This window comes from Vicia villosa, linkage group LG1 (genome assembly GCF_029867415.1).
Source record: "Vicia villosa cultivar HV-30 ecotype Madison, WI linkage group LG1, Vvil1.0, whole genome shotgun sequence".
Classification (NCBI taxonomy): domain Eukaryota; kingdom Viridiplantae; phylum Streptophyta; class Magnoliopsida; order Fabales; family Fabaceae; genus Vicia; species Vicia villosa.
The window spans coordinates 68,282,071-68,299,778 of NC_081180.1; the positions used below are offsets into that span (position 1 = coordinate 68,282,071).

A 17,708-nucleotide genomic window follows, 5' to 3' on the forward strand; every position below is an offset into this window, starting at 1 on the left:
ATAATTCTGATGGCACTTTAGAAACGCATAAGGCCAGACTTATTGCACAAGGCTTCAAACAGATTGAAGGTATATATTTCTTTAACACTTTTTCCTCTGTTGCCAAATTAACCACTGTAAGAATAATTCTTGCCCTTGCTGCCTCCTTAAATCTTTTCTTATTTCAATTGGATGTTCACAATGCATTTTTACATGGTGACTTGGATGAAGAAGTATACATGATCTTACCTAAGGGAGTGACTGCTTCTGCACCAAATAGGTTTGTAGGCTTCTAAAATCACTCTATGGATTAAAACAATCCAGAAGGCAGTGGTTTGAGAAGTTGTCCAAAGTTCTTCTTAACAATAACTTCAAACAATGTGCTTGTGATCATTCACTTTTTATACACAACTGTGCAGCTTCTTTTACTTTCATTCTGGTTTATATTGATGATTTGTTGATTGTAGGAAATGACATTCAGATTATTACTCAAACAAAACAACTCCTACACCAACATTTCCACTTGAAAGATCTTGGACCATTGAATTATTTCTTGGGACTTGAAATCGCCAGAAACACAACAGGAATCAACATCAATCAGAGAAAGTACACATTTGATTTACTCTCCACAGCTGGTCTCCTTGCCTTCAAACCAACCAAGACACTTATGGCTCGTGACACAAGGTTATCAGTAAACAAAGGCAACATCATGTCTGATCTTACAAAATTCAGACATCTTGTTGGTCAACTTATTTATCTTCTCAACACTTGTCGGGATATTGCATATGTTGTTCAGCATCTAAGTCAACATATGGATTCTCCAACAAATATTCACTATGAAGCTGCCTTACGGGTTCTACGTTATCTCAAGTTTGCACCTGCTCAAGGCTTATTCTTCCCCAGCAAACAACCTCTTCAAATCAAAGCTTTCTTCGATTCTGACTGGGCCACTTGCCCCGACACTCGCAAGTCTATCACAGGCTACTGCATATATCTGGGGTCGTCTCTCATCTCATGGAAGTCAAAGAAACAACTAACTGTTTCTCATAGTTCAACTGAAGCGGAATACCGATCAATCGCAACCACTGTATGCGAAATTCAATGGATCACAAACCTTCTTCATGACCTTAAAAGATGCAACAACGCCTTTTTCGTCTCCTTCCTGTAACTTCTCGGCAATAACTCGCGGATATCTTCACCAAACCATTGGACACTGCTCCTTTTTTGGACAATATTGCTAAGCTAAGCCTACATTCCATATACTCCTATAAGGATGGCAAAACAGGCCATGGCCCGTCGGGCCGGCCCGCGCACCCGCCAAAAAATGGAGGGTTGGGTTGGGATTTTAGGCCCGCCGCTCGCCAAAGCCCGCCCCGTCAATGCCCTTCAGCCGCCAAAGTCCGCCCCTCCTCTAAAATTCCCTCTTTTTTAGTTAATTCTAGTAATTCTAATTCTTGATGGTTTATTTTATATATTTATTTGTAAATATATGTAATATTTTTTTAAGTAAAATTTGTTAAAAAGTTGGTTTTATAAAAAATTGTTTTAAAAATTAAGTGAAAATTTAATTAAAAGGTGAAAATACCTTATTAATCTATTAAAAAAATAAAAAATAAATAAATAAAAATAGGCGGGCAAGCCCGCCGCCTGCCAACCCCGCCATCTTGGCGGGGCGGGCATGATTTTTATGCCCATTTCACTTGGCGGGTATATCCGTCACGCTCGTTTTTTGGCGAGTTTAAGGCGGGGCGGGCGGCCCGTTTTGCCACCCCTATACTCCTGGCTTATGGGGGCTATTAGATTTCACCTCTTTATTCCTTTTGGGCCTTTAGGACTATTATGTTAGTTTGGGCCTTTTTCCTATATTGGGCTTTTAGAGTGTTAGGTCCAATATATTTTTAGTATATTTGTCTAGATTCTCACACACTTGCAATACAATTCAATTTCCTTTTCATTCATGCCAATTCACTTTCATCTTCCTCAATGGTATGCAATTTACTCTCTAATAGTGATGTAGCCCCTCCATTATTAAACTTTGTGGGGTGGTTTTTGGCATTGTGAGGGTTCAACATCTTCGAGGATTTTGTATTTCTTGTAAGCCATATTTAATAAACTGATAAAGGGAAGAATTGAAAAAAATGAAAAACTTTATTTCATTAATTATGCTGTTAATGGTTGGTGGTTTCTTTACGAAAAAACATCAATTAAACTTTATGAAAAACTCAATCTCATCAACCATTAACTATTTCCCTACGTAAAGTTTTTGTATCCGTCCCACTTCAATTCCAAATTAATTATTAAACCTATCAAACCATAACAAATTACTATACATGCATTACTTAATAATTGGTTGTTTCTTCATAAGTTTTACCAATATTTTATTTTAAAAATTTAGAGTGGAAAAAAACGTGTTAGGTCTCCACCCTCAATTTTTTTTTAATAAAATCTCTCCATCCTCATATCTCAATATTATTTTTAATAAAAGCTTTATTAGTTGCGTACACTTTCATTATAAATATTTTTTGACACATATTTTTCTTAATCAAGCTTTACACTCTTTTAAGCAATATATATATATATATATATATATATATATATATATATATATATATATATATATATATATATATATATATATATATATATATATATATATATATATATATATATATATATATATATATATCCCATAATATCCTCACAACTCATCAATCCTTAGAGTTGCAATCTCACATCAATCACCCAACAACATTCATTTCTCTCCTACAAAGTAATCAATAAGATTCTCCACCTATCTAAATAACCAATTTCATAAACCAAAAACACAAACACACTCACAGTTAACATGGATTTACTTCACCAAGCAAAAACCACGCTAGAACCATTCCCTACACTTTTATGGATCATTCTCCCACTCGCTATGTTTCTACTACTTAATATATCCTCAAAAATCCGCAAAAGAGCATCATATCCACCAGGTCCAAAAGGGTTACCCTTAATAGGTAACATGAACATGATGGACAAACTCACACATAGAGGTTTAGCAGATTTAGCTAAACAATACGGCGGCGTTTTGCACCTCCGCATGGGGTTTATTCACATGGTAGCAATCTCAAACGCAGAAGCAGCGCGTGAAGTGTTACAGTTGCATGACAACATATTCTCCAATCGCCCAGCGACGATAGCTATAAGTTATCTTACTTACAATCGCGCTGACATGGCGTTCGCTCACTACGGTCCGTTTTGGCGCCAGATGAGGAAGCTTTGTGTCATGAAACTCTTCAGCCGTAAACGGGCTGAGTCGTGGGAGTCTGTTAGAGATGAAGTTGACGTAGTTATCACCAACGTTAACGAGAATCTAGGAAACTCTGTTAACGTTGGTGAGTTGGTTTTTAACTTAACAAAGAATATTATATATCGTGCGGCTTTTGGGTCGAGTTCGAAAGAAGGACAAGACGAGTTTATTTCGATACTTCAAGAGTTTTCGAAATTGTTTGGTGCTTTTAATATTGCGGATTTTGTACCTTGTTTGAGGTGGCTTGATCCTCAAGGTTTGAATGCTAGGCTTGTGAAGGCTCGTGGTGCGTTGGATGGTTTTATTGATAAGATTTTTGATGAACATGTTGAGAAGAAGAGGAACATGAGTGGTGATGAAGATAGTGATATGGTTGATGAATTGTTGGCTTTTTACAGTGATGAAGCTAAAGTGAATAATGAATCGGATGATCTTCATAACTCTATCAAACTCACTAGGGATAATATCAAAGCCATCATCATGGTATGGATTTTCTCATTTTTCAAGTGCACTAATAATATAGTTTTTTTTTAATAATAATAATATAGTTTTTTTATAATAATAATAATAATAATAATAATAATAATATATTGTCAAAAAAAGAGAGAAGGATAATTACTATTATTATCATATTAATTTACATTATTATTTTTGGACGGCTACACTTGACTATTATACTATGCAGTAGAGTTGTTAAAATAGGCTATCCGGCTCTAAACGGGCCGGTTTCTGACGGTTTTTGGATTTTTTAGGGCTAGGGCCAAAAGGCTCTGTTTAATATGGATTTGAGAATTACTATTCGAGTCCTGTCCTAGATGGACTTTGAGCTACACGACTCTAAACGAACTTTTTTATTTAAAAAAATAAAAATAAAAATTATATTATTTTAAACATAGTACATATTTTTAAGTACTATATTATCTCTTATAAATATTATAATGTGTTTCTAAATATAATATATGTCTAAATTGTATAAAATAATACTTGAATATTTAATATAACAGAGAAACTAATATAATACGATGAAAGAATGTTGATTATATTAATGTATAATTAATATTTAAAATAGAAAGATTGAATAAAATAGAGATAAAATTTTGTGAGGTGCAAAAAACCAATGTTCTATTTTGGAGTAAGACAATATAAATAGTAATATATTTTTTAAATTTTATAATTATGCGGGTCTAATGGGCTATCCACGACACATATGAGCTAGTCCTAATGGGTAGCGGACTTTCTATGGCTGGGCTAAAAAAACACTGAAAAATATGAGCTCCAATTTTAAGGCTCAAGCCCTATGATTTTCAGGCCTGACAAACCGGCTCATATGAGTTAGTCCATTTTGACAGCTCTACTATGTAGTATAATTTTCAAAATAAAAATATACTAGTACCATGTAGTATTTCCACTCAAATGTTTACTTACCACTAAACTCATATTCTTCGGTTATTTAGATTTTAATAAATAATTTAGTTATAATTTTTATTAAGAAGATTGAAAGAGTTTATATAGAGTGACGTTTCTTTATCTCATCAATTGATTTTAACCGATTTTATAAAGATGAATTAGGTCAAACTTTAATATGATATCAAAATCTTTCAATCGAACTAAAGACCGTCTACCGTTATTATCCGTACAACAAGCCCAAAAAAAAGTACTTGTTATATATGTTTGATATGTACATGATAACTAACTTAATAATATTAACTATTTCATAATATTATGTTAACACTAAATAATGATTACATAAGATATATATTATAGGGAAGAATAGCTCATTTTGTTTGAGTTATATAAGTACAATATAGGATTTAATTTCAGACAATAGAATTTTTTGCATTTTTATAACATAATATAATAATGTATTATAAAAAAAGGTATATATCATAAATGATAAAATAATTTTTGTGATATATATACATTTCCTTTTAAAAAAATTAATTGAAATAAAACTCAATGTGAAGTAGATAATCATGCATTGAGAGGGAGGATAAAGGTGTGAAAGTGATCTGAAAAAATTTTGAATTTACTATTTTAGGTACTCAAATGATGTTGCTTATGGAATAAACATATAAATTTTGTTATTAGTCCTGCTGAAAGGAGCGTGCCAACGTTATTTTAATCATATCATGTTGCTAACTCAATCTTAACTAAGGAATAAAAAATTTAAGGGTAAGTATAATACTAGAATTAATAGTTGAATTAATTAGATAGTTATATCATATCAGCTCATCAATGATCAAACAGCTTATTACAGAGTACATGATTGAATGATTTTACTATACAATTTCTCTTTATCTTACTCTAATTTTATCTTCTTCATTATCATAGTTTATTTTAAAAATTTCACTTTTTTTTATTCAGCGGTCTTTTCAATTAATTGTCATTATTTAGCAACTAGATTTTTCGATAATATTTCAGTGGAAAGAATAAATGGTGTGAATTGAGCCCAAAAGATAAGAAATTCCCATTAAGTCAATTCAGTGGATTAGGGTTAATCTCAATTTTCTTCCAATCCATATCAATGTCAAACACTAGTACCACATTTCATTTTCCATTTCCCATTTAAAGGTTTTCTTCAAAACAACGACAAATCTACATTGACAATAAGTCACAACTCATACTCTGGTGTAAATGTAAACAACACAGGATGTCATGTTCGGAGGAACAGAAACGGTTGCCTCAGCAATGGAATGGTCTATGTCGGAACTACTAAGAAATCCAGAAGAACTCAAGCGCGTGCAACAAGAACTCGCCGCGGTCGTTGGCCTAGACCGGCGCGTGGAGGAATCAGACATAGAGAAATTAACATATCTTAAATGTGTTGTCAAGGAGACACTTCGTCTTCACCCGCCGATTCCGCTTCTCCTACACGAGACAGCGGAGGATGCGACGGTTGGTGGCTATTACGTCCCCAAAGGCTCGCGCGTGATGATAAACGCGTGGGCCATTGGAAGAGATGAATTTTCATGGAAGGATCCAGAAGAGTTTAAGCCTTCAAGATTTTTAAATTCAACAAGTGCGCCTGATTTTAAAGGAAGTAATTTCGAGTTTATTCCGTTTGGGTCTGGTCGAAGATCTTGCCCAGGAATGCAATTGGGCCTGTACGCATTGGACTTAGCTTTGGCCCATTTACTTCATTGCTTTACTTGGGAGTTACCGAATGGAATAAAGCCGAGTGAGATGGACACGAGTGATGTTTTTGGACTCACTGCTCCAAGAGCGAGTCGACTCATTGCTGTTCCAGCTAAGAGGCTTGTGTGTCCTCTTTGATGATTAAGAAACAAAAATAAAATAAGAAAAGTCCAAAGTGTCCTTGAAGAAAAGGTGTGAAGTGGGTGAAAGATTTTGGAAGGGACTTTTATTTTTAGTTATTATTGTTACTATTGATGTTTGGGAAGAAAATGTATAAAATAAAATAAAAGGAAGAAAGAAAAAGAATGTGAAAGTTTGTAAGTGTATGTTTGACATATTCTTATATATTTGTCGTCGTTGTCATTAGTATTTAGTGTTTGGTTGTGTTATTATCCTTTGTATTTGATTTTTTGTAATAAACTTGAACCGTAATCAAAGAGAAAAGTTGCGGTGGGGGCAGCAATGTTGACGTTGGAAATTTTGTGACTGTGAGTGTTTTGTTTTGTTTTTGGAATTTTTATTTATTACTCAAGTGGTTTGCATTTGCAGTGTTATTAACTCACATTTGTATTGATTTTTTTTATAAGAGACAAAGAAAATTAAATAAATAAAAGGCACGAGTCATGCCAATGGTATAAATCATAGACTAATGTTTCCCCCAAACAGCAAACAACAAACATCAGTACTTACAAATTGAGATATTGGATTTCCTTTAAAAATGAGATATTAAACATCAGTACTTACAAATGAGATATTGGGTTTCCTTTAAAAATGAGATATTAAACATCAGTACTTACAAATGAGATATTGGGTTTCCTTTAAAAATGAGATATTGGTTCGTAATGAGTGGGGGTGGCAAACGGTCCTGTTTACGTCCACTTCATAAATGTCTGTAAAAAACAGGACGAAGTGTGGTAATCATATTTGAGGGTGTAGACTTAAAATTTTGGTCCACCTTACAAAAAAACGAGGGTGGGGCAAGCAAGTCCGCGGGCATTGCTTTTTTTAAATCTTAAAACTACAAAATTTATATGTTAATGTTTGTGCTTGCAAAAGCCCGAAAAAAAACGGGACGGGTGGGCATATTAGAGGGTGCAGACCTAAAACCTTGGTATGTCTCGCGTAAAAGTGCAGGTAAAATAGACATGTTCGACGGGTCGGGTTTGTTCTGCCACCCTTAGTAATGAGTGTACCCACATTAAAGAAAGAGAATGACGTCTAAGTGCAACAGAAATATAGTCCCGGAAGAATTTGACGTAAGCAGTCTCGTCTTACGGAAGGTCGATGTAGGATAGGAAAATGCAGATTATGGGAAGTTAGCTCTAAACTAGGAAGACCCTTATAAGATTACGATCAATACTACAAATGAAGCATGCACACTAGAAACCTATTTGATGAGATGATATAAGACTTAGAACGTGCCAAAACTCAAAATGTACTACTGTTAATGTAAAGGCCTCGCTCCTAACGCTTTGCACGTTATGAGTAAAAATATGTACTATAAATACTTTTCTTTTTCCTTATTTTCTCTATCATGTAACTTAACCATACCCGAGTACGGTGGTCTAGACTAGAAAACATAACCTGTCCCAACTAAAGAAGGGTAAAGTTGGCATAGTAAACCACCTAAGGATAGTGTAAGAGCCTCGCTTGTCGGCTAGTCACTCTTGTAAGCGGTCCACCCTGACCCAAGCTACCAACTAGGCAAAGGGTAGAAAGAAGGTGGCCTTTGGTCAAGGAAGTCCTTTCCAAGAAGAAACATAGAAAATAATACTCAATCGAGCTAAAATATAAAGGAAAACATATTATACATATTCACAAGAATTAGGTAATACATTGCGGTCCAAAGATTTTTATAAAATAACAAAGGCATTGGACACACACGCCACGAACCTGCCAAAAATAGTCATTCAAACTACAAATGGATCGTGTAACACTCGAGGCCAAAGAAGGCGAGAGGTGGTTACACCGCATGGAACACCTGAGGCCGAAGAGGGCAATGGTGGTCTCCACATCGGAATGAGAGGGATCCAGATGCTGTGCAGGCATGGGACTGCATGGTTGAAGGAAAGCTTAAAAGGATTGATGGGTACTACCTATACCAACAAGATGCATCTTCTTTTCGGTAGCCCGTTCTATAAGAACTCCATAGTTAAGCGTGCTTGACTTGGAGCAATTCTGGGATGGGTGACCTTCTGGGAAAGAAAGCGTGCGAGTGAGGTCAAAGCATGCTGAAAAGACCCGTGTGGGTTTGTGGGGTTAGTTGATCATCCCGAAAGCAGTCTGGGACGTTACAGATCGGACACTAGGTACAAGCTCCATAGTCTCACCTTTGACATCCTACTTAAGTTGGCCATTCATGATGTTCGTGTAGTAGTCCACCTTGTTTGTTTGCAATTCAAACAACGAACCAGAAAATGAATTTGGGATATAGAATTATGAAAGGTCTAAGAGTTGACTACTTGTGGGCATTCAAAACTCCATTTCTCTCATTTTCTAACTGGTATCACACTTTTAATGGCCACAAAACTATGTTTTTTTCTTTCTTGGAACCCTTAACATCGATTGTACCAATTCGAGCCTCCTTCTCAACTTTCAAGAGTCTCTCTTCAACAACTTTCTTCACTTATAATGGCTTAATTTGATGTAACATTAAGACCTATACGCTTTTCCAATAATGAAGAATGTGTGATGTTTAGTGTGTGCGCCTCAAAGTGTTTACATAATGGCAGAATTTGATGTAACATTAAGACCTTTACGCTTTTCAAAGTGAAAAATGTGTGATGTTTAGTGTGTGTGCCTCAAAGTACATATGGAGAACTTCAAGACAAGCTATAATTTGATTCTGCTAACTAAAATTTGGGGAAAACTATTTCGAACTGGCCAACGTCCAATTCTCCCGAAACCTAGTCATCTAAGTCTCAAGAATTGGAGTGAACTAGAAAATGGGCAAATTGTATCTAAGTCATCTTTCAATGAACACGTAGAACTTGACTGCCACATCATTCGTGAAGCTTCCGCAACATTTATCCCTCTTATTTTTTCATCTCTTTATTTTATTTTTTTTCAGACGAGCATATAACACCTCTAGATACTATGCTCTTTCATACGGTTAATATGTTCGATTTGAGGGAGGATATTAATTAGATAATTTGATAATTCTCCTGTTATTTAGCTAATACTTTGTTACACACTTTTCGTTCATTGTATTAGGTGAACTCCCTTGTATTTTTATTATTCATTCTTAATAATAATGATAATAAAAGAATGACGAGGTTGTTCAGAAGATTCTCTCTTCATTACCAAGTAATACACCTCATAATAACATATAGTAGTAGATAATTATTACTTTATCAGTTAATCAATTAAGGATCCCTTAATAAAAAAGGAATATAAATGCATGCATGATACATGCAACTACAAATCTGGAAGAGCAAAACGATTGACGGCAGCATGAGGGTTAGGTGAGATCAATATTAGGGGAACGTGACATTAGACCTATTTCTTATTTTTGAATTCAAATCCAATATTTTCAATCATGAAAGAATTGTAACCCTTTGTGGGGCCTTGTTTTAGAGCATTCTATTGTATTGGTACTACTTGCTAGTCAATTTTCCGATCGTGATAGTTAAGATAATGCATTTCCTTGTATTGCTTGTCTTGTTTGAGTAATCAAAAGAATATCCTAAAAGCATTGCCAATGAATAATCAAAAGAAAATTAGTAAAAACAACTGGGCTTAAAAAAAGGCCCAAATTTGCTTAATGAGGAGCTAATTCCTTCAGCTCTACTAATTATGTACTGTAAATTTTCAATTGTTTCTGATAGAACACACATCTTCCAAATAGCTATTACTCTTGATGCTTTTCCATCTGGTTTTATCGATATTAACTGAAACATCGTATAATCTGTTCACATCAAGATACGGAGAACGGCGAGGCCAACAGCAGAGATTGAAACAAGAGTTCCTATGCAGTATTTTATGACTTCGTATTTAGCTGCTTCCAGTTGTGCTCTTAAAGAATGAATCTCCTGAATAAGTGAATAACATGACACAAATTAACTAAGGCAAATAAAACTTTTCCAATGATCGGCATGAGGGGAGAGAGTTACAAGAAAATTGATTTCTGAATGTCATCCGTTTACTTTGTAGTATGTGTTTCTTTGGGTGAACATTTGAAAGTTTACGCTAAAATCAAACACACGCTTACCCTATCTAGTTTGTTTGTCAGGTTGTTAGTTTCAGCACTCTGGTTTGACAATTCCTCCCTAGTTCTCCTGCAAATGCAGAAAACTATCAATCATAGCAGTGGAAACAAGAATTTCAACAAGTTATGTAATCTTTGAAAAAAAGCATGTTTGTTCTTCACTTACCCCCTTTCAAGGTTCAAATCCAATCGCTGCCCAGCAGTTACCTTGTCCATTTCATATCTGCGGCGTCACAAACCATATGATAGCACAAATCAAATTGGCACGGCTATGGTGGTTGATCAAGGCCAATTGCTAAAACTAAAAAAATATACTAATACCTCAATTCACTGCGCATCTTCTCTATATCATTCCTAAGCTTCTCAGTCTCATGTTGCAACAGAGAAAAATGGTGCCCCTGAATCATAAGTTTTCAGTATATACAGCACCAGGAAAACAAAACCAATCTCATCAATAAATCAATCGGATAAATGCAAACAACAATTACAAGGATAAAGAAAAATATAAAATTGTGGCCAAGAGGAAAAAAATAAGCATATCAGTTCCATTATAAGACAGATCCCCTCCCAGGTAACCAACCAAACTTACATAGTGTACACGTATTCTCCAACCAATAGATTTACATTCCTAAAGAATTGATTTAACAGACAGGCAACAAATGTGCGTTCTCCGCATATCTATGAAGTATTATTTTGACAAGTATCATTAACACAAGGAACATAGTTGGATCTTTCTATTTGGAAAATGATAACATTATATTTTCCCGTGATTAAATGAGATAAACCTTGAGGAGGATCACAATCAATGACCCAAGAATCCTATCATAGCAACAAACACGTATGAATTGTTTTAATAGCACGGAGTCACAAACCCTATTTGGCATGATGATCTTCAAATATAAAAGGTACCAGACAACAAAGAGATTTAATGAATTTGCACGTCTCTTCTCTTGATTAAAATTCTCGGTGGGACCTTAAATTTTAATCCAATCTATGTTAGCTTTGCTATACATAGCCGGTCCCAAGCCCCGATAAAAGGAGGGGGTTGTGTTAGGCTTTCGACAGCCAACGTAAAACTTTGTCGAATCTCTATGTCATGGATCAACAACTTTGTATCCTTTTCACCATTTTTTAACATGATACTTCTTGACTTTGTATATCTTATCATTTTGTATATTATCTCCTTGATTACATATGCACTAGTATGTGTATATTACTGAAAACAGAAAATGGAAATTTGAAAACAAAGTAAAGAGCCCCTTGGTTTCAAATATCTTAGCCAAACAGTGCCATTAGCCCATGAGCATGCTTTATGGTGTACAGAACAAAGACCATCATGGGTGTTTTGCTTTAACCTAATACTTTGACAGCATCATGCATATATCAAGGTTATCTGTATCTTATGACACATGAAAATCATATTTGATTCGGCACAAAACTGAAGTCAATCAATATGAATCTTTTGATGCAATATGAATCATATTTAGACATGAAATCCCATTTCGAATATCAATTTATTATGATGCAATAGAAACTCAAAATTCAGATAAACGAAAAATGTATTATTGATTGAAATTAAAACTATTACAGAGAGGAATCCCTATAATTCCAAAGCCAAGTGCTCCTCAGAGGAGAGAGAGATGATTCTCACTCTACCCAACCTAAAAGGTTTCTAACCGAAAAATACAGATAATGAATTCTCCCTTGCTATCGTGTCCTTACATAACTAACCTTCTCCCTTTCTATTTGGCTAAGGCCTAAATCCAGTCTCCTATCATGATGACTCTCAATTCACTAATGAATCCCGATCTATGAAGCACGGACATCCCGAACACCACCCTGACAATGACACGGCGACACAAGTAATAATTTGTAAAAAATGAATAAATTAAACGTAACCACAAGTGTCCGACACTGACACGGAGTCATCTTTTTTAGAGGTGTCGATACTACATAGATCCCAATTTATTATAATGAATCACTGCTTAAATTGAGTTTACAGTTACACCGACACCTTTTTTATCAACTCCCTAAAACCAGCCACTTTTCTGTCATTTGATGTATGACTTGAATTTTGAATTATTTTGAGGTTTGAAAAATACCAGGCATATAATTTTGTTATGTCACATGTTATACTTCAAAATGTCACAATTTTTATTAGAAATGAACCTTCCAGTTCATAATAAGATTCCATTCGCGATTCAGAAAATCGGTATAAGATTCACAATTTGAATCTTGATTTGATAACCACGGCATATTTTCCCTAAAGTGTTGTCAGTAAGTAAATTCAAAAATATTGTCCAGTCTGAGCAAGTGCAGCTAGCTCAAGAAAAAACCTAGCATCATACTTATTGCATGAAATCAGCAAAGTAAGATGCCTCTTGCCTTCAATAAATAAATGCAGGAAAAAAGTGTTCTGTGCAGCCTTATCATGTTCATTACTGGTAATAATTCCACATCTTTGTGCTCCAAAAATCATAAAGCTTAAAATGCACACATACCTGTGAGCTCTGTACTTCTGATTTGAATTTGGAGAGGTTGGACTCTTGAATCATTTCAGTCTTAAAAAAAGAAACAAATTACAATATTCAGAATTCTACCACGATGACATTTTGCAACACAAAGGAAAATTATACACCCCTATAGAATCACAGCAACATAATAAAAGGAGCGCATCACCAATTTAGTCCCTAAATATAACAAACATTCAAAATGATTCTATAAACCGAAAATCCTTTATCACATTAGTCCTCGCGGATCAGTAAAAGTAGTCCGAAAAATTGCCCAAAGAAGATATAATCGAGGATTTTCAATTTCACAAATCACTTAGAAACACCATTAACTTCACAAACAAAAGTATCTAAATGCTACAATTTCACGGGCTAAATCAGGGATTCGCTAAAAAAACGGCATTAAAGGGTCTTACTTTCTGCATTTCTCCTTTTGATACCAAAGCCTGAGAAACATTCTCAAGACTATCATTCAACACTTCAGTTATAGCAGCAGTTATAGCCTCCGCTTGTTTCGAAGGCACTCCTTGTCCCTCCAATCTCCTAACCTAGAAAACAACCACAATTCAAAACAACAAAACCAATAAACTAAACCATAATCATAAAATGCAATGCAACCATTAACCATTAAGCTAAACCAATAGAAATAAAGAAAAACTGAAATTACAAGAGCCAATGTGTCAACGAGAAACAAGTGTTTTCCACTGGATTTGACGAGTTGAGAATGCGAAAAATATCGTGTGGTTGAAAGTGAAGGTGAAAAATATGGATCGAATATTGAAGTTTGAAAGGAAGACGATGTTGGTAGTGCTTTCGGAAGCCCTAAATCTCGTAGTCCGGATAATTGTCGCATATGCCTACAAACCGCGGCCATGGAGGAACTATAGACTGAATTTCAGGTTCCGAATTCGAATTTGATTGATGAAAACGTTCTCAGCAATTAAAGAAGAAGAATATGGATTTAGGGAAAAGAATGAGAGTTGAAAAGAATGTGTAATTAAAATTGATTAAAAAATAAATAAAAATAGATGATGATAATAATAAAAATGATTATATGCATAGGGAAAAGCGAAATGGACGGTTTGCTCACGTTGCGAAAAGCGCACGGGTTAGGACAACGCAAATTCAATGCCTTCCTCAGCAAACATATGTGTGTGTGTGTTTTTTTTTTTTTTGGTTTAGTGGTTTTTGTTGTTTGTTTATCAATTGCTATGAGTAAAAAAAACCAATTTTTCAAATAAAAAACATAATATCTCAATCATTGATACTCTTAGGTATTTGATGAAATTCCATTTATGTCTCTTGATTTCGAAGATGCACATAAAGAGTACTTTTTTTTTTTGCCAAAGTTACATCTACAAAAATATTTTAAACTAAATAGCATTAGGAAAAACTCTAATAAGTCAGTTCAGGGGATATTTCAGAGCTACATATACAGAACGTCTACGCGCCAGAATATTGCATAGATGTAGCTCCAGAACTATCTGATATATTTTAAATCAGCATGATTACTCATTGTTGTTTTTCTTCTTCAAAACTCACCTTCACCAACCTACAAACCCTACATCATCAATATCATTTTTCACTCCAAAACTCTAACTTTTTGGTGCAACAAATCAAAGGGAGCAACAAAAGACTGAATTTCAGGTAAAGATTCATCTTTGTCCATTACATTGCTCACATTGATCATCAAATTTTTGTAAAAAATGTAATGTTGTTTCCGTAGGTACAGTTCCGGAACGTGTTGAAGATGAACACGTTCCATAGGTACATCTCCAAAATATATTTGTGTTGTTTTTTTCAACAGATTTGTGATTTTTTGTTATTTTTGTTATTGTTTACAAATATGTATGGTGCACTCTGATAATATCTCAAAAGAATTAGTTTCTACAAAGAAAAACTCAATGGTGAATACACATATCACTTGGACAATTGTTTAAAATGTTGGAATATTGCCTTGATCATGAAAAGAGAAAACAATCCTTTTTGTTTTGTAAATTTTGAAAGAATGAAGAACATTTTTTATAGAATAGTGGCATATTCCAATAATGGCTAGATAGTAGATTATGTCCCAGAAGGGGATAGTTCAAAGCTCAGACGATTTCTCCTAGTGCCAACATACATTTCGGCACAATCATTTTATGGGACCATTCATGCTAAGTCATTAAATTTAAGGGTGTTGCTTGGTGTCTTAGGTTGTCCCTTGACTCTAATTCCCTCAGATTATGATCCTGCTTTTAAGTATTCACAATCACACAAAGATACCCATTTGTAAGTTCTCTCAACTCATCAAAATGTTGTCTTTTTAGCATTAATTTTTGTATTAATAATTGAAAATTGCAAGATGAGAAATGATAAGCATGCCCAGAGCTTCTTGACATTACACCGTATATTGATGCGGTTATGCATACTTTTTTCTTTTGTTTATTATCTACAATATAAGAAAATGAATTGGTCTGGAAAATACTGAAATGCCCCTCTTCTTAGTTATGCTTCCACGTGGCTATCTTTTCCATCTTCCATCTTTTATTGTTCCATTGTTTCTATTCTACTCCCCTTCAACTTTTCTTTTGGAAATGACTTTTTTATTAATTTTTTGGGAAGACAACTATAAATTTAATATTTAAAATCTTCCATCTTGGAAAGACAAATTTCATTTTTTCTTCTATACTCAAATCAAATGTCTTTTCTATCACTTGCCTATACAACCCCTTTGCCCTCTCTCTCTCCCTCTCTCTCTCTTCAGCACTCTTCTTCCATACTCAACCATATCACATCTTCAAACCCCATCTTCCATCTTCATAACTCAACCATCTTCCATCTTGAAAAGTTAACCATCTTAACTCAACCATCTTCCATCTTGAAAAGTTAATCATCTTCCTTCTTCAACCTCTCTTCCTACACTTGCCATACTCTCACTTTGCTATCTCTTTCTTCAGACACCTTCTTTCATATTCAACCATATTCCATATTCAAAACTTTTGCTTCATTTTTCATATCATCTACTATTTTTCATCAACGGAACAAAAAAAATTAGCGATTCACATTCAGATTTATAAAAGGTAAAATATTTAAATTTTATGGTTTTCGATTTGTATTTTTTTCTCTCAGATCTGATTTTTTTGTTGTTGTTTTTAGTGAATGGTAAATTTGGTTTTTTTGTTCGATTTACAACTCTTCTCTTGGATCTGAATTTTTGTTATTTTTACTGAGCGGTGATGAGGAGAGGCAGAAGCTTTTCTCAGGAAGTTGTCAATTTTGAGGCAATATTATGAACAATGCCAAAAATTTCAATTTTTTATTTTTTTTTAAAGTAAAGATTGGTCTAAAATTCAATATTTAAGATGATGATGGACAATGGTAATCACTTATGTTTTTTTCTTCCATTTTAACTAATTGTGTTTTTTTTATTTCATTTGATGTAATATGAACTTTAAAATTTGATGAAAAGATTTGAATGTTTTTTATTTTGGATGTATAAGTTGGTCTGAACAATAAGAGCTTTTAAATGGATTTCACTTGAAGATGAGGAAGATAATATAATTCCTTCGATGTTTGATTTCTATATATATTATATAAAATAATTATTAAGAATTAAAATATTGTATGTAAATCATTCCCTATTTAGATAGTTTAAAAAAGTATATTTTCAAAATATTTTGCCTACTCCTTTAATTTTATAATTTCAAACACTATTATTTTATATTTTTATTATACAACAATGAGTGAATTTTTTTTGTGTAGTTTTAATAAAATGTTATAAATTAATAAGTTAACTTAAATACATATAAACTAAATGTGAATTTCACAATTTTTTTTAGTAATATTCAATTTTACGTAAGAAAATTCAAAATATTTAATAAAATATGTTATAAATAATAATTTATTTAAAATATAAACTATTAAATTTTATATATATATATATATATATATATATATATATATATATATATATATATATATATATATATATATGATACTTTTTAAAAATCACTAAATAAATAAATAAAAATAAATCAGATAGATGTATTGACCACTTTTTTAAAAAAATATTTAAAAATAACTATATGTGTTTATATTGTGGGAGAGTGTACATATTTAAAATATTATTAAATATTTTAATAGTTTATGTAATATAATGTTAAATATTAAAACAGATGTTTTATCCAATGTTTAATATAATACCCCTTTTATTTACTTTTTTTTTATGCACACATAATGATTGAACTCTATGCATCTACTTGACAACTACTCTTTTGTACAAAATCTAAAATTGTTCCTAATTAAAAATCATTCATATCCTTTCTCCCTCCTGCTTTAAAGAAATTGCATAAGAAATTGCATATAATAATGCACTAAATATAATAGTAACTACATATTTCTTCTCTCCCATGTTTTGAAGGGCTTTAATAATAATTGAGATTGAACTTTATTTAATTACGGTAAAATAAATAGATGATTGGAATTGAACCAAGTAATTCAACTCTACTATTATATCAAATCAAACAAATACAAATATATTATTTGTTTTAATTTTTATATACTTTCATACTTAAAACGTGTTGAGTATTTAATTAATTAA

At 33.3% G+C, this 17,708-nt stretch overlaps 2 protein-coding genes across 2 annotated transcripts; one reads left to right on the forward strand and one right to left on the reverse strand.

The window, feature by feature from the left end:
- Nucleotides 1–2,682: 2,682 nt before the first annotated feature.
- Nucleotides 2,683–6,887, forward strand: LOC131640564 (cytochrome P450 84A1-like). Its single transcript, XM_058910960.1, has 2 exons — nucleotides 2,683–3,757; nucleotides 5,924–6,887. Exons 1-2 carry the CDS (start codon nucleotides 2,825–2,827, stop codon nucleotides 6,545–6,547), a joined length of 1,557 nt encoding a protein of 518 aa, XP_058766943.1. The 5' UTR covers nucleotides 2,683–2,824; the 3' UTR covers nucleotides 6,548–6,887.
- Nucleotides 6,888–10,037: 3,150 nt separating this feature from the next.
- LOC131640573 (protein FMP32, mitochondrial-like) lies at nucleotides 10,038–14,145 on the reverse strand. Its single transcript, XM_058910965.1, has 7 exons — nucleotides 13,794–14,145; nucleotides 13,543–13,674; nucleotides 13,118–13,177; nucleotides 10,938–11,014; nucleotides 10,783–10,839; nucleotides 10,620–10,686; nucleotides 10,038–10,440 (listed from the first exon to the last, which is right to left on the reverse strand). The coding sequence occupies exons 1-7, from the start codon at nucleotides 13,998–14,000 to the stop codon at nucleotides 10,321–10,323; spliced, it is 720 nt and encodes a 239-aa protein (XP_058766948.1). The 5' UTR covers nucleotides 14,001–14,145; the 3' UTR covers nucleotides 10,038–10,320.
- Nucleotides 14,146–17,708: the final 3,563 nt, after the last annotated feature.